This window comes from Puntigrus tetrazona, chromosome 1, assembly GCF_018831695.1.
Source record: "Puntigrus tetrazona isolate hp1 chromosome 1, ASM1883169v1, whole genome shotgun sequence".
Classification (NCBI taxonomy): domain Eukaryota; kingdom Metazoa; phylum Chordata; class Actinopteri; order Cypriniformes; family Cyprinidae; genus Puntigrus; species Puntigrus tetrazona.
In genome coordinates this window covers 13,782,185-13,809,029 of record NC_056699.1, presented here as the reverse complement: position 1 = coordinate 13,809,029, position 26,845 = coordinate 13,782,185, and the positions used below count along the sequence as shown (strand labels likewise).

The 26,845-nt window shown below is 37.4% G+C and overlaps 2 protein-coding genes and 2 long non-coding RNA genes across 14 annotated transcripts; 2 read left to right on the top strand and 2 right to left on the bottom strand.

Annotated features, from left to right (window-relative positions):
* Nucleotides 1-761: 761 nt before the first annotated feature.
* On the top strand, nucleotides 762-18,455 carry sh3d19 (SH3 domain containing 19). 8 transcript variants are annotated; one of them, XM_043240306.1, is made up of 20 exons: nucleotides 762-942; nucleotides 1,417-1,511; nucleotides 9,516-9,556; nucleotides 9,676-9,721; nucleotides 10,225-10,360; nucleotides 11,738-11,903; nucleotides 11,982-12,878; nucleotides 12,970-13,077; nucleotides 13,451-13,596; nucleotides 14,098-14,138; nucleotides 14,368-14,608; nucleotides 14,696-14,764; nucleotides 14,897-15,040; nucleotides 15,130-15,205; nucleotides 15,448-15,578; nucleotides 15,913-16,067; nucleotides 16,187-16,407; nucleotides 17,159-17,205; nucleotides 17,987-18,173; nucleotides 18,283-18,455. In XM_043240306.1, the coding sequence occupies exons 1-20, from the start codon at nucleotides 931-933 to the stop codon at nucleotides 18,297-18,299; spliced, it is 2,976 nt and encodes a 991-aa protein (XP_043096241.1). In that variant the 5' UTR covers nucleotides 762-930; the 3' UTR covers nucleotides 18,300-18,455. The 8 variants fall into 8 exon arrangements, with proteins under 8 accessions (XP_043096241.1, XP_043096222.1, XP_043096235.1 ...); XM_043240287.1 differs by having other exon boundaries at nucleotides 762-1,007; XM_043240300.1 differs by lacking the exons at nucleotides 762-942; nucleotides 1,417-1,511 and adding exons at nucleotides 2,332-2,540; nucleotides 6,920-6,959.
* On the bottom strand, nucleotides 18,077-20,058 carry LOC122345860. Of its 4 annotated transcripts, XR_006251049.1 has the most exons (4): nucleotides 19,771-20,055; nucleotides 18,976-19,650; nucleotides 18,798-18,847; nucleotides 18,077-18,214 (listed from the first exon to the last, which is right to left on the bottom strand). It is a non-coding gene; the product is annotated as an uncharacterized LOC122345860 (long non-coding RNA). The 4 variants fall into 4 exon arrangements; XR_006251048.1 differs by having other exon boundaries at nucleotides 18,798-19,650; nucleotides 19,771-20,056; XR_006251050.1 differs by having other exon boundaries at nucleotides 18,172-18,274; nucleotides 18,798-19,650; nucleotides 19,771-20,058.
* Nucleotides 20,059-20,111: 53 nt separating this feature from the next.
* On the top strand, nucleotides 20,112-21,599 carry LOC122345850. The gene is made up of 3 exons (XR_006251040.1): nucleotides 20,112-20,258; nucleotides 20,392-20,541; nucleotides 20,703-21,599. It is a non-coding gene; the product is annotated as an uncharacterized LOC122345850 (long non-coding RNA).
* An 817-nt stretch (nucleotides 21,600-22,416) lies between these two features.
* On the bottom strand, nucleotides 22,417-25,215 carry rps3a (ribosomal protein S3A). The gene is made up of 6 exons (XM_043240332.1): nucleotides 25,105-25,215; nucleotides 24,472-24,575; nucleotides 24,031-24,218; nucleotides 23,229-23,437; nucleotides 22,693-22,802; nucleotides 22,417-22,592 (listed from the first exon to the last, which is right to left on the bottom strand). Exons 1-6 carry the CDS (start codon nucleotides 25,164-25,166, stop codon nucleotides 22,462-22,464), a joined length of 804 nt encoding a protein of 267 aa, XP_043096267.1. The 5' UTR covers nucleotides 25,167-25,215; the 3' UTR covers nucleotides 22,417-22,461.
* Nucleotides 25,216-26,845: the final 1,630 nt, after the last annotated feature.

Sequence of the window (26,845 nt, the reverse complement as noted above, 5' to 3'; positions counted from 1 at the left end):
TTAGGAACTGTTTTGGAAGCTCTCGTGACATCTGCTGGTCGAAAACACGAGAACACAACTAAGAAGTGGCTTTACAGAAATCAGACTTATAAACATACACTGGGGACGATGTAAAATTCTGAATTTAGAAAATGTAAAATGTAATAAAAGAAGAGAAATTACGCTTTGATTGAACAAGAAAAGAATGGAAAGGGGAAATCGTTATCGTATCAGGACGCTAACGAGTTTAAAAATGTGACATTTGTTGTGAAGTCGTATTCAACCTAGCCTACAAAGTGCACACTATCAATTTAAATAGAGAAAGAACTGTAACTGTAACAATAAACAGCAGAACAGGTCTATACTAGTACTGAGCGGTTGCGCTGTAAACTAATTGTTCCTGGCTATTCTGGTTGGTGTTTTGTAGAACCAGTCGAACAGTAGGCCTTATATTACAGATGACTGATTGTGGTTGTCCAGCAAAGTAAGTACTGAACTTTTGAAGCTTTTGCCAGCCAGAGTTTCAGCGGCATGGAACTGCACTTTAGTTGTGTTGTTGATGTGACTGAGCGCAGGTTAAAGTGGTGGTAAAAGTGCAATAATGGTCTAGACTCTAGAGACACTTGTATAAATCAGACGTGCCCAAATCTGTTCCTGGAGATCTACCATCCTGTGAAGTTCTGCTCCAACCCTGATCAAACACAACTGAACCGGCTAATTAAGACCTAATGGAGCGCCTGATAATTAGCCTACAGACAGGTGTGTTGATCAGGAGCTGAATTCTGCAAGTAGGAAGATCTCCACGAGCAGGTCTGGGCAGCCCTGCTGAACGTGAAAGGAGGGAATGAACTCAGTTTTAGAGAGCAGTGGCTGCTGGTGTGGTGCAGAGGCCGCGGGGGGAAAAAAGGCAAAGCTACCAGCTGTCAGAGAGATTGCTCCAGGTGGATCTTAATGCCATCAAAGGTGAACAGATGATTGTCATTCTCAGAAGAAAAAGGACAGCATTTGTCAAGCGCATTATCTTTTTTGTAAGTGTTTTAGTCATTTGATCACTTTAACCCTATCAGAGGAAAAAAAAATGATTCAGAAGGTTATCTTACTCATTCATCTCATATATATATATATATAGCATCGAATGTTTTGATCATTTTTCATTCTACGTCAGTTTTCCGAGATAATCAGAAAAAAGGATGCACACTGACTGAAAACAAACACAAGAGGGCAGCAGAGCATCCCTTAGTGAAAAATAAAAGCGCCTCTGAAAAATAATCATAATAATAATGACCGTTCAACAACTAAAAAAGTAGAAGCAAAAATCATTAAAATAAAACAAATGTATGCAGCAATGATTTATAGGATAAAGTTGTTAAATGTAAATTTAATTATTCATTTGCCATGTAGTTTTTTTTTTTTTTTAATATTATGTGCATCTTTAAGTGTATAGAGAGTGAGCCAGCCCTCCTGACTGTTATCATCTGTCTGCTCACCAGACTTACAAGCCCTCTCCTTCAACAAGACCCCAGCCTGGCAGGGTAAGTTTCCCACTACCCCTTTCAGGAATCAAGTGATCCCATGTGATAAAGGAAGACCCAGCCCTTATCTGTCATGTATTTACCTGGATCACAAACAGCTCTTAGTCTGTGGGCTGGCCTTCACTCAACACCTATGTGAGATTTTAACATCTCAGTATGGAAGCGGTTTCATCCCAGCGTTCTTTACAACTTTGCAGACTTTAGCTAAGCGTGCTATGATAGTGTGTCATGTAACCTAGGCTAGTGGGCCATGTTTCGTTGTTATCTTTTTAGTGAGAAGAGGCTTTCTTCTGGCAAACCTTTTCAAAGAGTTACAGTACTTGCCATAATTGTCAACTGTCAAATATTTTCTCATTTGATATTTTATCGGAGGCCTGTGGAGTCTGAGGTGTAGTTCTAGGGTTTGTCTGCAGTTTCTCAGAATTTGTACGGTCTGACCAAGACTGTGACATACACTCCTGAGAAGACCGCGTCTGTCTTGAACGTCACGTGAAAATAATCATCTCGGATTGATGGACTTCAGACTGTTTGGAAATGGCCTTCATTACGCTTTTCAAATCTGTGGCAGCAAAAATCGCTTTTTCGGAAATGCACTTTCTGATGACCAGTAAAGGTGTTCGATTGCTCTGATAATGAAAACGGGTGTTCTTTATTTTTCACTGTAGCCTATGTATTCAGCAGTGGAAGTAGAAGAAGTTTACCTCGGTCAGGTTTGTGTTTTGCCGCCCTCTGCTGAACCACGCCCACAGACGCGCGTGCACAGCGCGTGAAGATGCTCGCGCCGAGCTCGGGATTCCGTTCATCACTCTTCATCTAACACACACAGGTCTGCGATCACTCTAGTCGTAGAGCTTACCTTTTTTTTATTGAGCTTTAATCAGCTTTTTATCGTCTACGAAAGGGAGAAGCCTATAAATATAGTCAGAGTTTTACAATACACGGAACTTATTGTAATACTAATGGCTGAAGCCCGCTATGATGGAGATGAAGATTTTTCAAATGTTGCCATTGCGAGAAGAAATTCAACAGGTAGGAGAGTTATTACTCCTATTAGCGAAGAATAAACTTTATTGTTTGAGCTGCGAGAGAGTGCTTTAGTATCACTAGAAGACAACGAACTTCTGCGACTTTCTGAAATGTCACTTTATTAAGCAGAAATGATGAAAAGAGTACAGTAGGCCTACAGTAAAAGCCTGATATTAGACTATTGCAAACATATTGTTTCAATGCTGGGCTACTTTTTTTGCTTTTCTGCTGTTGCAACTTTGTCAACACGGATATTTAGGATTAGAAAATCAAACACTAACAATTTTGACATTTATTTTTACATGTTGATATTGCAGCATATGATATTAATTCACATTAGATTTCTCATTCTAAATGTCCTATTAGTAGATACACCTCTATATGTATATGTATATATGTATGTGTGTGTGTGTGTGTGTGAAATCAATGCTGTCAAATGTTTAAAACCATCGTTGAAAGCATTTTGTATTCCTGATTAATTCACTCAGTGTAGTGAATGCATTTCACCTCTTAATATGCTAAATGGATTAATACAAAATAATGACTTGTTTTTGATGTTTACTGCTGATTTATTTAGCCTGGCAATTTTTTTTTAAAAGCACAGAGCATTAACCAGAATGGATGTATAGTGTAAAGTTGGTGTTGCCCTGGGTGTACTGGTGAGTCAGCTGTGAGTGGGAGTTAAAACAGCAGGTCCCAGCTTTCCCGTGTTGACACACAACAGGTGACACCACCCAGGAAACATGAGGCAGCAGTTGTGCTTGTTACAGCCTGTGTGAAAGCGTACCACCTGTGCAGCGTCATGTGTGTGTGTGTCTGGACAGATGGCATATTATACGTCTTTCATATGTTCTTCAGTCTAAGATGTGTGTGTGTGTGTGTGTGTGTGTATATATAAGTTTTGTTTTCTTTTCAATCTTTAAGGAGTTGTATGAAACCGGATTCAGTGAACACCGATATGCGTGTCCGTATAACATACAGTGTCTAAAGCTTTCCTTGCCTGTCCTCTGCTTAAAGTCTCGTAAAGTCAGAAGAAATGCTCCAGTTTCAACACGTCCTCGCAGACTATGACATCATACTCTCTTGTCTGCATTGGCCAGCAACTGACAAGAAGGCCTTGTTTTATATACACTCTTGGTTCCGGACTTCGAATTATATTTTCGAGTGGTGTTTTGTGCTTGACTAGCTGGGAATTGTAAGTGACCCTTGATGCATGTTCAATTTTTCTGCTCGTGACAAATAACTGAGTAAACCATCGACACTTGTCCAATTCATTAAACGGTGATTCAATTGGAAACAAAATATCATTGCTTTATGTTGTTTGAAGACGTGAGCTGTGGAACGGGAGTTTTCCTGCTTTAATAAATACATAAACGGATAAATCCCACTGCTTCGACTGAAGGGACGACCGCTCGCGTCCCAATATCAATCACCAAGATAAGTGTTCTAAATAAAATCACCTACCCTGCCTTTTTAATGTTTTGTATGTCAGTGCTTTTAAGTTGTAGATTGACATTAAACCAACTTGTTTGTGTCTGTAATATGGTAGAAGTTTAGCAGCTCCTCAGAGTGTCTTCTGGGAATGTTCTGTGCTCAGCGTGACACATTTAATCATCTCTGACTGTTCACATCAGACCGTCGCGTCAGTGATTTTTGGCTGCTGGCTTCTCTCTGATTTTTCTAACACATTCATTCTTTTAATATTTATGATGTACAAAAAAGAAATTGTCTTCAGGGAATACAAACGTATTGTGTTAACAATTTTTGTTATGCAAACATTAGATGTATTCCTTTTTTAATAATGAACACCCTCATGTTATTCCTATCCTGTATGCGTTTCTTTCTTTTGTTAAACACAAAATAATATATTTTCGGGGAAAAATTTAATGAAACTGGACTACGTTGTGTTGACAAAAACACTTAGACCTTTATCTTTGAGCCAAACATTTATTTATTTTTGTATTCTAGTTAACAATAATGGTAGAATTTTCATTTCATCACTACCCCTTTGTCGGTGTGTTTATATCTTCTGAATGAGGTTTCATGGACAGGCCTCTGTCGAAATAGATTTAGTTCCTAACCTGTGCTGTTTGCTGTAATCTGGAAGACTGATTTTAGGTCTGTGTGAAAAGGTTTTGTCTCTCAGTACAATGACTAAAAGTGTTGTCCTGAACAAACCGGCTTTACACACAGAGACGCTCTGTCAGCACAAACGTATCCCATAGACTGTTCATAATGCCTTCCAACTTGTCTAAACCAGATCTTTATCCACAAAATTCATGCCTCACATTTTTTTTCAGCTAATAGCAATCGCTTTGATGTCTCGGTGTCAGAACGAGAGCCTTCTTTAATCCTGGCTAACCTTCGCTTTTTGTCTCTCAAAAGCCCTGTTTACACCTGGGGCTGACTGCATAAAACACTTTGACAAGTCTTAGTCATTAGTCATCTAGTTTTTGTCATAGCTTGTTATAGGCAGTCCATAAAAATGTGGATTGGTTTAGGTTGCAAAATGTAAGACTTGTTAGGACTTGGATGACTTCTAGTTGGTCAGTTATTAAGACACGGTCTTAACATAGTGGCTGTGTTTACGAGCAGCTCCTGGTAACATCTGTCTTGTGTGATTCCATAACCAGAGGTAGGCATATGGTATTAGCATAATGAACGCTTGCTGAGTGCCAAATGCAACAGAAAATTACCATTGAGGAGTATATGAAATGGTTTTACTCGCTATATCTTTGATAACTTTAGTTTTTTTTTAAAGCATTTTATCAGTGCAAGGTTGTGAGAATGCAAAATGGCTTAGTATGATTGAAAACGCAACCCACACCAAACCATCTTCCCAAATTTGTAACGAGTGCCGTTTGTAAAGTTTTCATCAGCAAATATATATATTAACAGTGGTTTTGCTGATAGGCCTAAGCTGTCGTTTGTGCGTAAAGGATACCTACTGTATTATTATTGCTATACTTGTTTAGTAGCATTTTTAAGAACCGGTTAAGACTATTTTTAGTACCATAACTTGTGTTTGAATAGAATCTTGACATTTTAAATTTGGTCACTGCAATACAAATGAACACCACCGATCAGGTGTCAGAATTTGAACATGTCAAGTGCAATTTTTGTTAATGCTAAAATATCTTTTGGGAACTGCTCTCTTTTTACTGATCTGAGACTAAGACCGGCTTCGTGTGTTTCCATGTAATAATATCAGTAAGTGAGAGCCGGTTGCTATCCTGCTATCAGCACAAAACCACACCATCTTCCTGGATTAGTAACCGTGATCAATCAGATAGCATAATGTGATATCAGGATGTATTTCTCTAAACCCATGAACTGCTCACAGTAACAAGGTGGGCATCTGTACCGATAGATAGTGTGCCATGTTTTTGGGTCAGTATGCGTATGTGTGCAGGAATATTTGACTATTGGTTAACTAATTTTTTGGTGCATTAATGTCAGAAGAGAAATACTTCCTGATTGGCTGCATTCCTGCATGGCACCCTGGTTGTGTCAACATACCTAATGAAAAAAAAAAAGACGTCACTTTGACCGGGAGTTGTGCTTCCTCTTGCAAACATTTGAATCTGAAGCTGGGTTATGAGCCTGCTTGCTGTTCTCTGCAATATGAAGGTAGGACTATGTATCCAATTCTTTGATTAGTTTTGTTTTAGTTAAATGTATTTTGTCTTTTGTATTTAACTGGTAGAAAATGGTGTTTATAACAAATTTAAATCAAATGACTTCACGTATGCTGTGAGGTACAGCTTTGTCTCACACACACACACAGTCACAGAGAGAACAGAAACTGGACCCAGCAGGTGTGTCTGGGGACAGTGATAGATCAGTAGACAACTGCAACAAAGACACAAAGACCTCATTGCCAAAGCAGTCATTCTGTTTTATGAGTTCACTTTCATTACCTGGGGAAAGTAAAGTTTTCTATGAATGATCAGTGCTGTCGGGAGTAACAAGGATCCTGTGGTGTAGTGAAAGGCGATGGTCTTGTTCTACAAGCTTTGTAATCATAAGCTTTTAATAATGTGTTAAATGCTCAAAAGTGAAAAGACAGACACAAATGAACGTGCTTTATCTCTGAAACCAGGAAAGTGCTGTAAGAGCTGTTTGGACCCGAGTGGTGCGAACACTGAGCGAGGTTTCGTGGAGAAACTATTGTGGTTGTAGCCTTTAGCTCTGTCCCGAAGCTTTGCTCTTTAAAACAGGTTTATCAGGAACGTACCCTTAACCAGCTGAACAGATGGCGTCACTACTGTCAGCGCTGCCTGAGGATTTAGTCACTGCATGCAGCAAACATAGATTGACAAACGGTTAAATAAAATGTCACAAAGAAATTTAGCTGATGTTTTATGCTTTGTGTTTTCCAGATCGTTCAGAAAAAAATAAAGCAGAGCACTTACATATAAGGTAAGATGGAAACACAGAATCGTACTGTTTGAGAACTTTGAATGTAGATTGAACATTCATTTCTTTGAATGTAGAAAGATTATTATTTCATTCACCGTTAAATGTTACAATCGTAAATTAGTTGTTCTGCTAATTGCCTAATACTTGAGGTTCTAGTAACTCTGAAATCTTGTCTAGTTTGGTGCAGTGCACTTGTTTGAATGTTCAGCATCTGTATATTTTTAGATCATGTGTAAATGGCTGTCAAAAATTAACAGGCCATTGAAGTTTACAAATTAAGTTTTGACCTTTAATAGTATGCAAGGTCAGATTCATATGTGCTTGTTGAATATTTAACTTTTAAAATAATGATCATTAATCGTGTGGTACTTTTCTGGTATTTAGAGGTTTTGTTATTCTCAGACGAAATGGGATCCTGGGATTTTGATTTGAACATTTTCACTAGTTGAATTTCCACAACATCAATACTTCTCAGATGATGTATTATTTTGTATATCATGGATGCAGATGGCTTTCTTTCTCTCTTTCTTTCTTCTTCTACTTTGCCTTGCTAGACAATATCAAAACTAGCATCTACTGCTTCTAAAACATGCACAGTTAAATATCTACACCTTTTATATTTACCTTGATTTTTCTCACATTGATTTGTTTTATTAAAATATCTCACATTTCATCTGAAGAATGCTATTGACAGATGGTAACCAAATACAAAAACTTCATTCGGGGCAAATTTGTTTGTTTTACGCAGAACAGACTGATATAAAATATGATTATTTAACTCTGTTTATATTATATAGTATATAACATACAAAACAACTGACACTTTTTATTTTTAATGGACTTTCGTATTTTAAGTTTGAAAATGGGACAAGAATAAAACTAAATTTATATAAGGTATTTAAAAAGTACATTTTCACATTTTTTTTTTTCTCAGAATTGAGTTATAAAGTCCGAATTGCAAGATGTAGACTGGCAATCCAGACCTGTTTAATCAGAATTGGGTAACACTTTAGAATAGGGAGCACTTATTCACTATTAACTACTTTCACCTCAATAAATTCCTAATATGCTGCTGCTAGTTAGTACAGTAACTAGTAAGGTTTGAGATATTATAAGGATGTAGAATAAGGCCATGCAAAATAGGACATTAGTGGTTAATTACTACTAATAAATGATTCTGGTATATGCATGCTAATAAGCAACTAGTCAAGAGACCCTAAAATAAAGTATCACCCAGAATTGCATAAACAAGAGTTATTACAAGTTATAAGGTCCAGTTGAGGTAATGTCGGGCTAGCCATGAACATGCAGGGAATTCATAAATGTTGCTTTAATTCCAATGCAAAAAAGTGAATTCAGTTTTACAATCAGCGCCTTATTAAACAAATCGCTTTTTGTCACGCTGTGTAATGTCAGCAACGAAAGGCCATGAATCGACCTGTGACAAATCTGATGGATAGCTGTGCTTGCTTCTTGCTGAGCTAGTGATGCCTCTGTAAGGTGGGAGACGTCAAGGGTGTGAATCTAACTTGTCAGCTGGTTCTCATTTTGAAGCGGAGCTAAAGCTGCCTTTTGAGAGCTTGCTGGTGTACTGGCCTGACCAGACTCTCTCTCTCTCTCTCTCTCACTCTCACTCCACATAGTCAGGAAGTAAAGTCTTCTGCTTGAAAGATCAAATAACTTTTACCAGTGAGCTCTGTAATTTTGGAAGGGATAGTGATATTTGCTCTAATGAATTCATTTAAAACTTCATACATCTACCAGTCTAAGGTATGGAATAAATGCCTGTGTATCTTTGTCACTTTGTGCAGCGTTTAGCTGTCCTTTTGTTTGCTCTGTCTTTTTAGCACTGTAGTACAGTAGTAGTATTATTAGATTCATTTCTGTGTGCTATTGGACACCCAGTAGAAATGAGAAACAGTTTAAGACGGGAACACACGTTAAATTGAAAGTAGTTAAAGCAAAGTTTTATGAAGCAGTAATGCAATAAAAGTTAACATTTTGTGTGAGAGAAATAACGGTCACCATAATCTGTTGAAGATACTGTGGTAGTAAAAATGTTATTTACAATAGTGCATGGATGTATGTGTTAAACATTCTCTAGTAACTTTCAACAGTTTAAAAAAAGGTAACATTGTTTTTGGCTGAAGAATCTCACCTAGGCTGCCTTTTTGGTTAAAATACATAAAAATAGTCATATCATTAAATGCTTTTGCAACTTAAAATAGCTGCCTATTTTAATTTTAGTGCCATTTAAAGTATGTAATAATGGTACAAATGAATTTTCAGCAGTTATTACTTTCAGTCCTACTTTCAGTGTTGCACGATCCTTCAGAAATGATTTGTATTAATTTCTTTCAAGCAAAACAGATCTTAATGACACCAAGCTAGTATTATATGTATGTGTTTTGTTTTACTCTGGTCATGACTTGTGTTCATGTGTATGAGCCGTACCAGATGTCTTTCCTTTAAACAACCCTAAAGCCTTAAGAGTACCCCACAGATCAGGAATGCTTTTTGAATCATGTCAATTTTTGTTCGCTTTTTTTTTTTAAGTCAAGGACCCCTTTCTTCAATCAAAGCAGCTTTTAAAAGAAGTGAGTATAACGTTATGTAAATCTAGGTTTACATGACACATTCTAGGAATGCCATCTTCTTATATTATTTATATTTTATATGTGTGTGTTGAAATGCTAAATGATGACAAATCTTCCAGCTTCTGCAAGAGCTCACTCGCAACCGGACTGCTCCAGAGAAAGAAGGTGAGCTTATTTCAACTATTTTGGCCATTTTTAATTTATAGAGATGGTAAATTGTTTATAGGAAGTGATGGGAGGGATCACAATACGTCTCTTGTGTAGACAACATGGCTCAGTGTTTAGAAGAACATGTTTCAACTAGGCTACACTTTTATCTGTCCAAAACACTTAATCAGTCTCATATGCTCATTCATGTTTATGTTGGATACAGTTGCTAACGCTGACAATATAACCCACTATAATCCATTTAAACACATCATTACAATTTTAAGGCAGAAAAGTAGTAAAAATATATTATATTGAAACATTGATTCCCTGGCAATACTCCTTTAAATATACTTTAACTGTGCCAGTATCCCAAGTTAGTACATGAGTTTAATTCCTGATTCGGGGTAGAAAATGCCAGAGTGATCCTCATGTTTTTTTAACTTGATGTATGTCTGTGCTTTGAAATGTTAGTGAAATGCATTCGTATGTATTAATAAGGAAACTGTTATTGTTTTCAGGCGTCCAGAGATAACCATCCTATCGGCAGAGCCGCTAACAGCCACTTCTTGGCATTCAGGGGTGTCCAGACAAATACCATCCACAGCTTTCACCACACAACCAATCTGGAGTGAGAGTGTTCTGACCTCTGCTCAGGTACAGTGATTTATAGCTCTATGCCCAGTTCAACAGCTGCCATTAACAAACAGTTGTGCCAGACAGGTGTCTGGATTCTGTTTTCTTAGCATGTCTTTACTTTTACTTTTTAGTAAAAGCATGGAAACTTTCCTTGTATTTGAGAAACTAACCCATGAATTACTAACTTATAAACCACTGTGATTTAAATAATTGATTTAGCAATAGTGTAGTTTTAAATTTTGAAATAAGTACTAAAATAAAATGTAAGAATGTATATATAAAAAAAAGAATATACTTTTTTTTTTTATCCACAAATATTAAATACAAAAACAAAAATATAATTAATTCATAATATATAAATGACACTAAAACAACACTGACAGATATCTAGAAAAAAAATTCCACCATTTCCATCCAGCATCCATTCATAACATATGAATATGCACGTATTAAAGCACACAAAGTCTTTTTTTTTTTTTTTTTTTTTTTTTTTTTTGAATGCTTATGGTGGAAAATATATTCAGTAAATGTTTACATTTGTTGTAGCTTATGAACTTTTTTTTGATCTCATCCAGGGCTCCAGACTAACTTTTTGCAGTGGTTGCTCTGGTTGCCCTGCTCAAATTTTTGACCGCATAGCATTTAACATACCAGTTTTACAAGTTCATTTTTTTTTTTTATATATATAATCGCTGTCCACATAGGCAATGTTTACTTAAAGTAACTGAGTTATTTTCAAGTTTTTCCTGTTTATTTGTTGTTGTTTTTTCTTGATTTAATATTATTAGCCTAAAATAAGAAACTCATGAATCCGATACTGGCACATATCCAATATTTTCTGAACTGTTTGTTTGTTTAAGACGTAACCAACTGCGTTTACTTGAATATTCAAAACAGCCGTTGTGACAGCAATGTGTTGTGTATTTGCTTATTGCTTGTATCCGCCTTTCTCTAACTCTGATTGGCACAGGTGCAAGCTTTTTTTTTTTTTTTTTTTTAGTTATACCATTGAAAAATTAGGTCACACTCTAGAGCCTTGTAATCAGATATGCGCATACGTTTTTTTTTTGTGTATTTTTAGAATTTATGTGCATCTTTGCATTTCCTTACAATGTTTTTTTTTTTACATTCAATTATTCCAAAATGTGCATAAACATTAGGAAACCTAGCTTCTATATGTTCAAGTGAATTTCAAATTTTTATTTTTTTTATATGTACAGTAAGATAATATTCCGTATTGGCCAATACTAATAAATAACTCTGATATGATGTCTACATTTTGTGCATCCCTACTTTTTCCATACTCATTTCTCTAGGACTGTCTCCTGCACACTTGTAGCGCGTTTGCTTGGTTTGATGCTTGCGTTCGAGTGATTCCCTTCTCTCGTGCTTCAGCTCCCACCATCCTATGAGCAGGTGATCAAGGAGAAGACTAAAGAGCAGGTTACCACACCTTTACCATCTCCACGACGCTCGCACACAACTATTGCCACACAGACTGACTCACTAGAGGAGAATGTGACGCATCCTGATTCCTGCACACTCCAAAATCCCAGTGGAGGTTTGTCCATACTGACCAGTGCAATGTGCAAATCGGTGTGAACCGTAAATTGTAATATTGACAGTTTGTCTTCTACAGTTTCAGAGAAGCAGCCAAAAAAACCACCTCGGCCATCATTGCCCTGCAAACCAGATCAAAAAAACAGATCCTCTACATGCACTTCCAACTCTCAGCCCAATGTCGATGTAGTCTCAATCACACGTCCAGTGCCTCAACCACGTTCTAAAACAAATCCCTTGAGCTCATCCAACCAGGTCAATGTGCAACCTCTGATACCACTGCAAGACAGCTGGGAAGGTTGTCCTGTAACACTTGTGGAGACTTCTGATGCCCATTCAGGCAAGTATCTGCAGGAACTCTTAGATGTCTTCAGCTCTGATCCTCAAAGTGATCTGAGCGACAGTGTCAGCATCCAGGGAGAGCAGACGAGGCAAAGTGAAAACATGACCTCCTTTCACAGCGACCGCAACATCCTTTCAAAAATACAGGCCTTTGAAAGTCAGTCGAGCAAAGAGAACGATGAATCTTCTGTACCTTTTCCCCGTCCTCGTAAGGTTTTTGCCAAACCACCTGTGCTGGCACCAAAACCCTCCATTGCCCCACGACCGTCTGTAAAAAAGCCCAAAGAAGAGCAGGTTTCAGAATTTGTGAGTCACTTATACGAAGAGGTTGACATGCCACCCATGCCAGCTCCAAGACCTCAGCTTCTCAAAAAACCATCTTTAGACTTTAGAAATGTTGACTCTCAGCCTTCCTTCAGGACAGCCCTTATTCCACCGTCACGACCTTCATTGGTCAGAGGTAAGAATGTAAGTTCCCCGGATGAGGAAGAAGTGGCATTGAAAGGACCTCCCACCCCACTCAAGCCAAGCAAAGACCTGCTGAACCTCAATAACCATAATTCCACTGCACTTCTGTCTAACATCACATCCACAGCGAACATGCTTGGCAATGACTATATGGATGCTCCCCTTAGTAAGTGCTACGTTTTTTTTCCCCATTCTAAAATATACACATGTAATACCCGTTTTTTTTTTATTTATGTTTTAATGTATTCCACTCACAGATCATTCTCCCACTAAACCTTCCCGTCAAGGGGGATTCACCTACATGGGGCTACAGGGGGTGACTAAGAGACCCACAGTCATAAGAGTTCCCAGTAAAACTGACAAAAGTAAGTGTTGTGTAACCAACAGCCATTGTAATTATGAGTAGGGAGCTATTTAATGCTATTTTTAGTGTTTAAAGTCTAAAATTATGCCAGTTGAAAATTTGTTAAAGTAGTAGTCCTGGTATAATTTACCCAAAACACCTTGTTTTAAGTAGCCTAACGCTAATATAAAGAGTTTCAAACAAATAAAAGTGGTCATAAACTTTGTTTTAGATGTAGTCTCAATTTAATTTGTTTATTATATGGAATAATCATATATTGTCACAAGATTTTTGTTATATATATATATATATATATATATATATATATATATTCATTTTCTGTATCAAATATAATGCTTTATCACATGGTTAATGGATGGATTACTGCTTTTCAGACCCTGAAGAGGCAGCAGATGTTCCTCCACCTTTACCTGTGCAGAAAGCTGTGGGCGGCCCACCTACACCTGCTAAACCTTCTCGTGAAGTGAGACCTTATTCAGCTATCTCAACAAACAACAGCCGTGCAACAAGCAACCAAGCAGTAGGCGATTAAGATAATCTGCAGATTTGTGACATTTAAAAAATAAACAACTTGCTTTCTTTTGACATTTTTCAGAAGTCAAAGAGACACAATACAACAATAGAAACTTTGTATGGTTTTGGCTATGGCCCCTTCAGGTCAGATTTTTGTCGTGACAAAGCAGCAGTTCGAAGAGAATCTATCTGAGCTAGTTAGATCTAGAAGTTGTGTTCACAGATGCCAATCTGAATAATAACAACTATACTATTAGTATTAAGGTTGTTGCTCCCACAATAACACATTTGTGTAATTCTGTAAAGATGTTCCTGGCATTTAGCTTTCAGAAAAATAATTCCAACTGTGAAATGTGTTCCAAATGTATCTTTATCTGAAACAACGGTCAAACCAAGAACAATGTTGTTTTATTGTTCGATTTATTCTGTACATACATTATTAGTGCATAAGTTATGTTTTTAAAGAAATCTTCTGTTAAACGTTGATTATTAACTCTGTCCCCCCCAGGACTCCTTCAGTTTCTCATCTGATATGTCTCTTCCGCCACGGTAAATGAATCCTGCATGTGTTAATTTATATATAATATATGCATTTAGCTATCCTGTTTTCTCTCATTCAACCTTCTAAGCATGCCTTTGTGCATTTCTCTTTACAAGGCTGGTTGGTTTTGACAGTATCAGCTTAGCAATTGTTGAAGTAATGATTTTAAAGTGCTTCAGTGCGACAACTTGGTCACTTCAGGTATTGTTTCTAACATACTCTGCGTTAATATTTCAGGCCCAGTGGAGGAAAGGTTCTACCTCCACGACCGCCACCAGCTAAAGCAGGCCCAGGAAGACCTCCTCCTCCACGGAAAGATGGCTCCCAACGTCGGCCCTCAGATCCAGGAGTTTCACAAATAGTGCCATCAAAACAACAGCAACCTCAATGGCAGCAGCAAAACCGTAGAGCTTCAAAAAAAGGACCTGCCCTACCGCCGAGACCCAACCCTGGACATCGTCTTTACAATAAATACACCGTGAGATGTTATTTTATTGATTTAGTGGTATTACATAGGAACTGAACGAATAAATGCAACTCGGCCCTGTTCTTTTGGTTTATGCAGCTTGAGATCCCCCACGGTGTTGCTGAGTATGACTACAATGGCACTAACACTGGGGAGCTCTCTTTTCAGGTGACCTTGAAGTCAATACATTCACATTAGCCCCGTAGTGCCATCTTCTCAAGTTACAGATGATTTTTGTGTTTCTCTCTCATAGTTTCAGTTGTGGGAAATTTAAGCATTTCCATGCTTTATCTCCTTTAGAAAAATGAAGTTCTCGTCTTGCTTGAGGAATTGGACAATAAAACCTTTGTATGTCAAGTGGGAAACGCTAAGGGCACCGTGCAGAAAACACACATGAAGATTATTACACCCTTAATAAGTATACCCAGAAATCCAGTACTTCAGGTAATCAATATTGATATTGTTCAATAGATGTAGTATTATCCGTCTTGTAATGTCAACATGCTATCAAGGCTCTCAATGCGTTTTCACAGAAAAACAGTTCTTTCAGTGGTATGGTGGAAAATACTGGATCTTCACAAGTGCAGGCCCTGTATGACTTCACTCCAGGTGAATATAGATAGACATTTGTGTTCTGTGTAAGAAAACAAAGATTCGTTTTCCAAGGCAAGCATAATTTAATAAGGCTATGATTTGTGGTGTTGTTTTTTTTTAATCAAAGAATAATTTCCATGTATCTGTGAAGTACTTCCCAGGTTGTTCATACTACTAATTAAATACTTGCTTCTCCTTTACATTTTCTTATGCTGTTATGAAGCTGCTCCTATGTTAATCATATGTTTGTGTCTCAGAGGGGCCTGGAGAGCTGATGTTGAAGGCTGGTGATGTGGTGTCTAATGTAGAACAGCTGGACAGTGAGTGGTACATGGGTACATGCAGAAACATCACTGGATTCTTCCCCATTAACTATGTCAAGACACTGGTAAATATCTTATACGGAATTTTTGATAAATACAGTAAACAATGTCCCACCACTTAAAGTTAAATCCCATTGTTGAGAAAAACTGGATTAACCCACCCAGTATCTTCTTAACTATATCTAACAAACTATCAATAATAAAAAATACAAGTAATGTATCATTTTAAACTGATTTACTTTTCCCATTTTTACAAATATTGTGTAGATTTTTTTTTTTCTTACACATTTTGTATAATTAGTATTGAGGGTATTAAGGTATATTTAATGCTTAAAGTAAGGAAACGACGTGATCACACAAATTGCATGTTGCAATTATATATACATTGCTCAAATTTAGGTGACAGGTGTGCAAAAATATTCTTTACACACTGAGGTTGATGGTGAACATGTTGGTGACGTCTCTACCGTTATCAATAATCTTTTTAAGCCTGCTACATCTGCGCCACCACCCAGAAATGAATGGAAAACCAAACCATTTCCTGATCCTGTCAGGTAAATCATCCTGAAATTTACTGAATGTACTGCAATGTTAGATTGACAGACAAACGAACTACTGTAGAAGTGACATGACACGACTAGACTAATATTGTACATCCCTGCGTTTTCTTTAGAGGCCCAAGGTGTGTTGCGAGGTTCGACTTTGAGGGAGAGCAGGGCGATGAGCTCTCGTTCTCTGAAGGTGATGTGATTCGGCTCAAAGAATATGTGGGAGAGGAGTGGGCTCGTGGGGAAGTCGGTGGTCACGCTGGTATTTTCCCTCTCAACTTTGTGGAAGTGCTTGAGGATCTTCCCTCAATGCAAAAATCTGTTCCGAATAAGATTGCACTACCTGGTAAGAGGCCGAAGCAATAGATCTATAAATTCATTCAAAATGATAATCATCTCAGTGACTTTGTTAATATCGCTGTTGATTGCGGTGGGAATTGTCATAACTACACCAGCACATAAATTTAGGACGGTTATGAAATATTAATACAATTTATAACTGTGTTAACATTTTTATATGAATGTTTTCCATGTAATAAACATTGAAATGGCTTGTTTATATCATCCATCATGACTGATTATATAGTTTATGGTGGACTTTCACATTTTAAAACTGTGATGTGGGCAAAATACCAAAATCTAGAAAAGTAACAAACATAAACAGAAGTCAGGTAAAAGGTTCGATGGCTTAAATGCGACAAAGGTTGAAATTCGTTTTAAGAAACAAAACGGTAGCCGTCGTGCAGTCTACGTGGAAAACGAAACCCTATATAAAGCTCCGTTTTCAGAAAACATGCGGCACATTTGTTTTGCTCTAGAACTCTTGTGGGTTTCTAATCTTCCTCCAGCGCCAGCAGTGGTAGAGCTTTATCAGAGCTCTCTCCCTGTGGTGGGAATGTGAGGAATTTGCCCTTCTGTTTATGTTTCATTAAGGACCGTCTCGTTTGTTAGGAGGCAGTGCACGGGGAGGTTCTCCTCATGAGGACAGCTGCTCTTTTCTAGAACTCTGTGGAGCATTGACTGTACAGTAATAATTCATTCCTGAACTAGATTATGTTTTGGGCTACAGATGTAACGTGTTGTGTTTTGTTTCTCAGGAATGGCCGGATCACCTAACACACGAATGTCTTACACAGCCACTGAGGTATCTTCTCCCAACTTGTCCTGGAGTAATGAACAGTGATTAATGCTGGCATGAAATCAAACTTGAGCTGGTTTTTGGGGGTTTCTAAATGCATTTTAATAGAACAGTTCATTCATATACATCACTGTATGGAACAATATATTTTCTCTATTAGTGCTAATTTAAAGACACCGTTTTGAAAATGAAACTTCTGTCATACTCAAGCAGTATGACTTATTCTGTTAAAAATCACAAAAGGAGAAGCTTAAAAATAACTGGTCTTCTGAATTGTGACCAAAAAGTGACTGATATTTGGGTGTGCTACCTTTTTAAAACAACACTTGTACTTTCAGTATTTACTTCAGTTACTCAAAAGAAGATCAGTGAGGTGGTTTTTTTATAGTGCTTTCACCTTTCTCAATATACAGCAGTCAACATTTAAAGTGGATCAAAAAATCTCATCAAAGTTGTCCAAAACGGGTATTGTGTTGGTTTTGGGACAACCTTAATGAAAGGTTTCGATCCACTTCAAATACTGACTACTGTACATTATTTTGAAGCAGCCTTACAAAAAAACATGATGTTATTTATAATATCTTAATATCTTCCTCCTTTTATAGTTGCAAACTGGAGCTGGCCCTTTGTAATGATACACAAGTTACTGAACAGTTGGGAGATATACAGCCATTTATGGCACCACTGAGATTTGTTATATAGTGTGTATTGATGAATGTGAGTGTACTGTATGACGACCGGTGAAGCGAGGACTATATATTCCATTGTTTTTCATCCGTGTCTACAGGTTGAACGTAATGGTGAAGAGTGGGCTGTGGCACTGTATGACTTCACAGCAGAGACGGACGAGGATCTGCCCTTCCAGCAGGGAGACAGGGTCCTGGTCACCGCTCACATAGACGATGAATGGTGGAGCGGACGGGTCAATGGCAGAGAAGGCTTCTTCCCCAAAGCCTTCGTAGAGACTCTTCCAGGTGAGATTAGGAAGTGACTGCAGGCCTCTAGTGGACAGACGCTGGAAATACACGTACTTGACTTTACGTTCATTATGCAGTTTAAAGACTTCTCTTTTTCTCTGTGCAGGAGGAAGAAAGTGGTAGTGGGAGGAAGAAGCAGGAGGACTATCAGAAGCAGTGTTTTTCTTCTAATTCATTTTCTTTTTTATTGTGTTTGTCTAAAATATTTATAAATGTGAAGTCATTTGTTGATATTTCAAATCTATCGTATCCTAAAAATATACATTCATGAACTGCTATGGACTTGTTCTGCGTCTTATGTGCACTCTAAAACAAATCTGTAAAAATAGGACACAATATATTGGATTCTATATTTGGATTTATTTTGAAGTTGTTTTACCCCGTATTTTGAATTATGCGCTTCACTGAATTGCGGTTTAGGGTTAATAGAAATGTCCATAAAATGAACGGATAATGTCCCGGTAATAGGCTGCCAGTATTCTTTCTGTTATTTTAATAGATTTATTTCCATTTGAGCTTACTTTTCTGTATACGGTATTAATGGTTTTATATACAGAGAGCAAAGAGTATGCATCACTTTACATTTGGAGCAGAGACCGTTATATGTTCACCCTGACTTACTGCTTGGCTGATGGAGCTGAAAGTGGTTCTCAGCTGGGGGACCTGGCAACCTACCAAGGTTAAAATAAAGTGTTTAATAAGTTATGAATCTTAATCTAAAATGCTAAAACACACAAAACCAAGGTGTAAACCAAAATTTAATTATTTTATTTTTCCTCAATTTGTATTTGTTTCCTACCATTTTTTTGTTGAAGACAAAGGGGCTCGACAATAGAATATGGAGTACATGCCGTGTACAGGAGTCTACGCACGGGCGCCATTTTGCTAATATGTCTGAAATTCTTCAATAAATCTAAAACTAAAAAAGGGAAATCAAGCTTATTGTTAAAAAGTAAAGATTAAATTATATATATATATATATATATATATATTTCTAATCATATAAAAATACAGCTGCTGTGTGTTTTTGAATAAACATCTTATTTACATTTAAGAGAAACTGAAGAGATTGTTAACTAGCAACCTTTCCCCCAAAATCTTTTTTTTTTTTTTTTTTTTTTTCCAAAGAAGGTCATTTGTGTTGTTTCTGAACGCACTACGGCGGTGCGATCTCTGTGTGAGATGTGCAATTGTAATATTTCTATAAAAAAAATTAAATGCGTGTTTGTATTAAAGTAGAAATGGATGATAAATACGCATTTCGTATGGAATCGAATCGCAAAGCACATGGAAGTGTCGGTCAGTCTATGAGAGACTTTATTTCCCCTCGCTGCGGTCGTCTGCTCTCGTCTCCATTTCAGGCTCAAAGGCAGGCTTCCCTTTAAATATGAGCGAAGAGGTCACCCGCTTTGTCCCGACGAGACGCAGCATCTTCAACTACATTTGAATGAAGACTTCAGCCAAAGTGGGCACTCTTTAATAACAGGACCCGTGTATTATTAAAATGGCAGTCGCATCGCAAATTAAACCTTCAAACACTATATCTCATAACAACGTTACGATATGCTGACAATTCGATGTAGGAAAGACTTACCAGACTGTTTTGGGTCACCATTGACTTCCGTGGTGTTTTTGATTCTTCCTATCTTCAGTGGTTTTATAGGCACTAGTTCTTCTCCCTGGTCAAGGTCCAAAAATATATAAACAAGGATATCGCACCCATTTTTTCACATGGTTTTGGTTAAATCGTGAAAAGCTTCTGATGTAGATCACAAATCTAGTCAATTCCCACCAGAATTAATACACTTTTTCCCTCTTGATAGTATTTCGGCGGTCAAACAGTATTCAAAGTCAAACGTTTGGGGGGCTTTAAATGAAAAAGCACCGTTGGAATGATCCCCGCTGAAGGGGTTAAATATTGACAACGTATTTTGCAAGACAATATTATGTTCCACTGAGAGGTTAAGAACATATCTACCTGGGTGAAAGGTGCCTGAGATACTAGTTTATAGGACTGACACATCTCAACAAACTAATTCAGAAAGTTCAAGGATCTAAAAGATCTTCATTCGGGACTCAACAGTAAGTAAAAACTAAACGGACGGGTGCTCTTTGTCCATTCATTTTAGATGTTAAATACTGCAGTTTATCACATTTTCATTTCAGTGGATGCGGAATAAACGTGGAACATAAACTATCTATTAAATCTTCACAGTTGATCAGAATGGTCCAGGTTACAGAGGTGCTGGTCTTTCTCTGCGTCCTGATTGGATGGTCACAGGCTTTTCCACATCATGATGTCTTCACAGAGAATGAAGCAAACAAAAATGCCGGCAAAACAGAGATAGAAAGACGAGATCTGACTGTAAGTGCCTCATGCCTGTGCTGCGTTTGCCGATTCCTGCTTCAAATATTAGAAAACATGAAGCATTGTCAGGCTGTAAACTGTGCATCTTTACGGTTTCAAGTCACACACATAAAGTTACCGTGGCATTTAATAAAAAAAAGAAATGATGTTCTTTCCAGGTGCTGGATTTTACTCCTCCATAGTGTCGCGCCGTCAATATGAGTGCACTTTGTCGTTCCTTTGATTATCACGATGAACTGAAAGTGTCTTATATCGTGACAGATGTTGATGGCTCAGGAATCGATCACATCCGTGTTTTTGGCAATGACCCCATGTGTTTAATCAACACAAAAGAATATAACGGTCTAGACGACAATCGCAACGCTGCGACCATCCTTTATTTTTCCAGCAGCTGCTGCTATGATGATGTGGTGATTCTTGCGGTGGACAAGGCAGGACACACAAGCAAGTGTCCTCCTGCTCTACAACGTGTTACCACAACCATCACACCCACATCCACTAGCTCCATCACAACCAGCTCTCTTCGGTTGACTTCAATACTGATCACACTTAAATCCATGCTTCTCTAAGACGGACGTGCACTTTAAGTAGCCTACGTCACTTCGTTTTTACACTTGTGATTACAATTATTTCCACACATTTTCAAAATACATTTAAATCACTTGATGTCACTATTAAATGTTCACCCAAAAATGACAGCTTGATGTTTATCTGCTTACAACGCATTCAAGATGTTTCTTTTATATATATATATACACACACAGAGATTTATTTGTAGATCCTTGCCTATGCATATGTGCCAGAGCCCATTGTTGTGAATGATTTCAAGACAATTGGACATTGTGGTGTATTAGAGGTACATAAATATCATTCAGTTTCCTGCACAATCTGACCTCAATGTATTATCACAAGCAGCAGGGTTTAATTTGGATTTGTTTGTGCAGGTTTGTTTTTACTCAGATTGTGTACCAATTGACTTACATTATATGACTGACAGATGACTTGCTCTATTTTATGGTAAATAAATGTTGTTTCTGATCAAAGAGAGAAATTAACCTTTGTATTGATATTTGTCTCCTTAACTTTGGAACACCATTTTTCTAACTTTTTTGTCATCTTTTGTGTCAAAACACTGGATTTCTTTCATAGAAAAAAAAAAAATCAAAATAGGATAAAATTAGAAAGAATTACCAAATGAAATTAGCATCATCAAATGTCTTTGCATTTCACAGAGCAAAAATAGACACGTGTTCACTTAATATGAACTTTCGTATTAATCAAAAAAGTATACTATTGTATAAATTCACATAGCTTATTGTGATCTCACAAACTTAAATTATAAAGCTCTCGACATGGCACACTTTATCATTTACATTGTCACCTCTATATTTTTTGCTAGTGAATGACAAACTTTCCTGATGCGGTGTCGGAAGCTTTTCTATTAGCTGCAGTTAAAGACAACATTGCACTGTGAACCATGAACACGTTTGTGTAGAACTGGGTTCACTTTTGTTGTCTTTGGAATGGATAAAATCCCTTTCATTTCCAAAAAAACCTAACCAGACGGCAATGAATATACACTAAAATTCAACAGAATTACTTATGGGGAAGAGAGTCTTGAATCATGGAAATAGGTGCTCTGAAATCATTTAGAAACACTAAAATTTGAGAAGTAACGGCTTACTGCTCCAAATACCATGAAAAATACTCTATATATTTATATAAAAAAAAAACGCCCTTATGTAATAATGTGAAATTCCAAAAGTGTCAATATTTTTTTTTCCTGACTGGGAGATTAAGTATAACATGATGGTCAGCACGTTTGATGTGATGCAAAACAACAGCAAAAAACACCCAACAGTACACAAAGACTGAAATTTACATGTTTATTGACACCAGCTGTTTGTGTTGGGAGTTCTACACAGACTCCTGGATGGGGGGCTCGTATCCATCAGCTCTCTCCACCTTGGCCCCAGTGTCTCCTTCTGCAGGTTTAGCTGTAGCACTGGTGGTACCACCCTCTCCGTGCAGCTCCATCAGCTTACCAACTGTACAATTCAAATTCAGACATTCAATAGCTCTCCAAGATAAAAATGATCTAAAATGTAAGATCCAATGGTTGGTTGGAGGATTTGTTAAATGGCTTACGCTCAAATTTGGGCTTTTTCAGCATCTTAACCTTCCTGACATAGACATCATGTAGAGGGTAGATGGACTGACAGGCCTTTTCAATGTCCTTGCCTACACTGTCAGGAATCCTACACAACAAAAAGAAGAATTTATTACTCAACTGCAAAAAAAAAAAAAAGTTACAGATCCAAGAAAAGGTTTTTAGGTTAAAACCCAGGTAAAGAAAGTTGTAAAGTCTGAGTTGCAGTTGAAGTTATGTTAATGACACATTCATGATTTCCAATGTATAAAACATGCTACAACAATTAAAAATACCAAGAAGAATTTGACTGCTAAACATAAAACAGCAAACCACCCAGTATTTCAACCACACAAAGTCTAAGCCCAATTCCAGGGCCACCTTCCTGCAAAGCTTAAATTCAAATACACACACCAATTATTGGCCAGTAATCCTGAACCATGCAGGAAGGTAAAAGTCCAGGAGAAAAGCCAGACTCCTCTGATTTAACACAAAGGTGTAACGGCATGTATGAGGCAGAAAACTTTATACGTACAGTTTGTTGACCACCTCCTTGAGGTCATTGGTCTGGACCTCACGGGTCATGATTTCCATCATCTTCTTGCGGATCTGACGGACCTGCTGGTGCTGAGCGTAGGAGGTCTTTCTGATCTGGTTGGTGCGCTTCTTGGTGAAGCCCACACAGAACAGGCGGAGAAGATAGCCATCAGTGGTCTTCACATCAACATGGGCCTCAATCATTGTCTAATGGGAAAGAGCACAGCCCATCAGCACATTAGAAACTTTAGCGAACTTTAAACATATGAGATGAAGACACCTCTCTCGGGTTTCTTGTAGTACCTTGATTTGAAGATTAACCAAAGTTTTATAAAATGACAAGAATAATTGCTGGGTGAACTAAATCGAAAAAATGTTAAGATGTAAAGTGAAGAAACTTCCAGTCACGATCCAAACTAAAAGCACCGCTGTTAAATTTTACAAAAGTGGTCACAACAAACTACAGGCACACAAGGTCTTTATACACTACAATGATCATGATGCAACGTTGCTGAGCCATCCTCTATACAAAAAAAACAAAAAGTAATTCTTTAACCTGCAGCTTTAATATTTGGGTTTAATTAAACTCAAAGGTCTTCCATTGGTTTCATATGTACAGTTGGATCTCTGCACTTTTGATTTGCATGCATATAAACAATCACTAACAGAACAAGAGTAAATGCCTCAAACAACGGTACAATGATTTTTAACTGAGGCTTTTTTTTCCTTTAATGGCAAGCACCCTCTTCAACCTAAACTAAAGCACACGCTGAGTAAAGATCGCGTGTTAACTTATTTACCTGCCACTTCTTGACCATGGAGCACATCTTGTCGCGGGTGAGGTCCATGCCGTGGAAGTTGGTGAGGCAGTTCTTGCCCTGCACATCTTCTGTGACCAGTTTGAACTTGCGGAAGGCCACCTCGTCGTTCTGCAGATCAGCCAGACTGACCTCGAACACACGTCCCTTCAGACCATCAGAGGCAATTCCTAGATTACAGACACAGCGTCAGATTCACCGCAGTTTGTAGTGCCACGATGCACATTGACTTTAAGGGAATGTCAGGTGATAATATACTACTGTCATCGCGTATTCCCACTGCAATACGCCACTGATTCGCATTAAACAATTGGGACACATGGCTCTTGTTGTACAGCAAGATCTGCCCTTTCCCAGTAGGGTTAAACATTCATGCTAAATCTGTGTGGAAACACAGACACCGTACACATAAACAGCACTTACTGGTTCCCTGAGTCCTGGTGACCAAAGTCTTGCCCAGGTTGCGGATGTTGAACATGGCTGGTGCCTTGACATCATACCAATCCTTCTTGGAGAATGGATCCACACTGCAAGAGAAAACACGCGTGTTAACGCGCTTCAGAGAAATGCACGCGTTCGGAGGCAAATGTTGAACTGAAGCCACATTTTCACAATTCAAATACGGACACGGCTTATACGTGCTTCGGCTGTATTATCTAAAATATAAGAAGAAACCAAAATAACTTTCAGCATCCAACACATGTCTTCCGGTGAGTTTTAAGTCAGTAAAGTATCCTTCAGAACTAGCTAATGCTACCGGGGACATATTACGTTAGCATTAACAGTTTGCCGAGCTTATATTTTGCTAAAAATTAATACTTGATGAAATTGCAGGATTAGTGCATTAAAAAAAACTGTATCTGGAAATTACAAGCTCTGAGATAAAGTTGTCGGAACACACAGCACAGGCCATGAATGAGCCAGTCAGGCTAACAGGACCCCTACACACAATCTTTAATATATCGACCACATCCTTCATCTGTACACACCGGCTATCCTCAAGAACGGTTTATAACAGTGTAACGACACAGTCGAAAGATTCATTTTGTGACTTACATCTTCTTTTTGGCACCTTTTTTGCCACCTTTGGTCAGCCTCTTATTCTTGCCGACTGCCATGTTGAACACAGGGAGTAAAAGAGGAGGAAATGAGGAAATACCGCGAGAATTAAAGCGCCAGCGAGAAAAGACACATCTCGCGGGATTTCGTTGGCGTCGCTGTAACGCACAATTACTCCATCTAGTGTTTACATACATGATTACACTAACTGCGATATTTAAAAGATATTGACTGAGAAGTTACATCCGAGCACAATATTTTTGAATCATATTGACACTTTTATCAACACTTATATCTCCTGCCTATATATAGGAACTATAGTTATACATACTACTTAAATGGTTTATTTAATGTGTACACTTAATGAACACAGAAATTACAAAAAAATTAAAAGAAGTAAATCTGTATTAGTTTATAGTTCAGTAAATTCAATTACTTTAATTAATTTACTTACTAAATTAATTACTAACATTCAGTTCTTGCACCCTGGTATTCTTATAATTAAATAACAATAGTGACAATGGTTGTATTATTATATATTTTATCATATATATTCAAAAGATGAAACAGCACAAATAAATATTATAGTTATTTAAACACATTATCTTTTACACTGCTCTTTAGTATCTCAAGAACAAAAGCTAACACCTCACACGCTCACAATAGCTGATGCAATAGCTCACAATAATTAAAATTGGCATTATACATTAGGGTTTCTATTTGCACTGTATCAGGCATCTTTAATTATCTGCAACAAATATTAGTCTGTCCTGTTATCTACTTTGAAATGAAAACTTTGGAAGGAAGGTACATTTATTTCTGTAATGAATGCTTGTGACTGAATTATGCGTCTGTGTGATGGTCTTTAGATGTAAGTATAAAGTTCAGTGCCCATGTGACAAATTGTTCTTTGTTGCTACAGAGTCTAGACCTTTAATTCTGTGGCCTCGAGGGACTGTATATAGAGTCAACAAAGTCAATGTGCTGCTGACTCCTTGGCAACGACTCAAAGGGGCCATGAAACCTCACTTCGAATATAATGAGACAGCGAGCACATTTATTCTTGAAGCTAGTTAAAGAAATTCCTTAATATTCAAGACTTCTGCGCATAAGCTAATGGTGTGTCTTAAGGATTGAAGTTTATATAGATGTAACTCCTTTAATGTGAAACTGTAAACAATTATCACAAGTATCACAAATATGAACTTGGATTTTGAGTTGTGGGCATCGCACTCATAACTAATGTGGAGAGTTTAAGCAGACTAAATGATTACAGAAATCAGGCAAATACATCACCAGCGAGAAGTCTGTTGCTTTAAAAAAAAAACGTTGCTGAATCAAGATCTATAACATGTATTAAAATATGTAGGGTGATTTTTTAATTTTTATTTCATGCACAATTAATTGGATTATTGACTCATATCTGTTTGCAATTATATATATATATATATATATATATATATATATATATATATATATATATATATATATATATATATATATATATATATGTATTGTGTGGACAATTTTTTAAACTTGTGTGTATTCAGAATAAACAAAGTCATAATTCAAATTACATGAGACTGGGTAAATGATGACAGACTTTTTAATTTTTAAGTGGCAGGAACAAGAAATCATGTGGCCAGTCTGCAATTTTCAATAGCCAACAGACTCTGCATTAAAGGTACACATGATAATAATAATAGAAGAGGTTCTCTTCTTCCAGAAATGATCTCTC

Bases quoted from the DNA above. Each gene is read 5' to 3' on its own strand.
- sh3d19 (XM_043240269.1), top strand. From the start codon at position 5,990: ATGTCAGAAGAGAAATACTTCCTGATTGGCTGCATTCCTGCATGGCAC. The intron at 14,765-14,896 runs GTGACCTTGAAG...TATCTCCTTTAG, and splicing joins CTGGGGAGCTCTCTTTTCAG to AAAAATGAAGTTCTCGTCTT. The intron at 15,041-15,129 runs GTAATCAATATT...GCGTTTTCACAG, and splicing joins CCAGAAATCCAGTACTTCAG to AAAAACAGTTCTTTCAGTGG.
- rps3a (XM_043240332.1), bottom strand. From the start codon at position 25,166: ATGGCAGTCGGCAAGAATAAGAGGCTGACCAAAGGTGGCAAAAAAGGT. The intron at 23,438-24,030 runs GTAAATAAGTTA...CTTTCCCATTAG, and splicing joins CCATGGTCAAGAAGTGGCAG to ACAATGATTGAGGCCCATGT. The intron at 22,593-22,692 runs GTAAGCCATTTA...TGAATTGTACAG, and splicing joins GAAAAAGCCCAAATTTGAGC to TTGGTAAGCTGATGGAGCTG.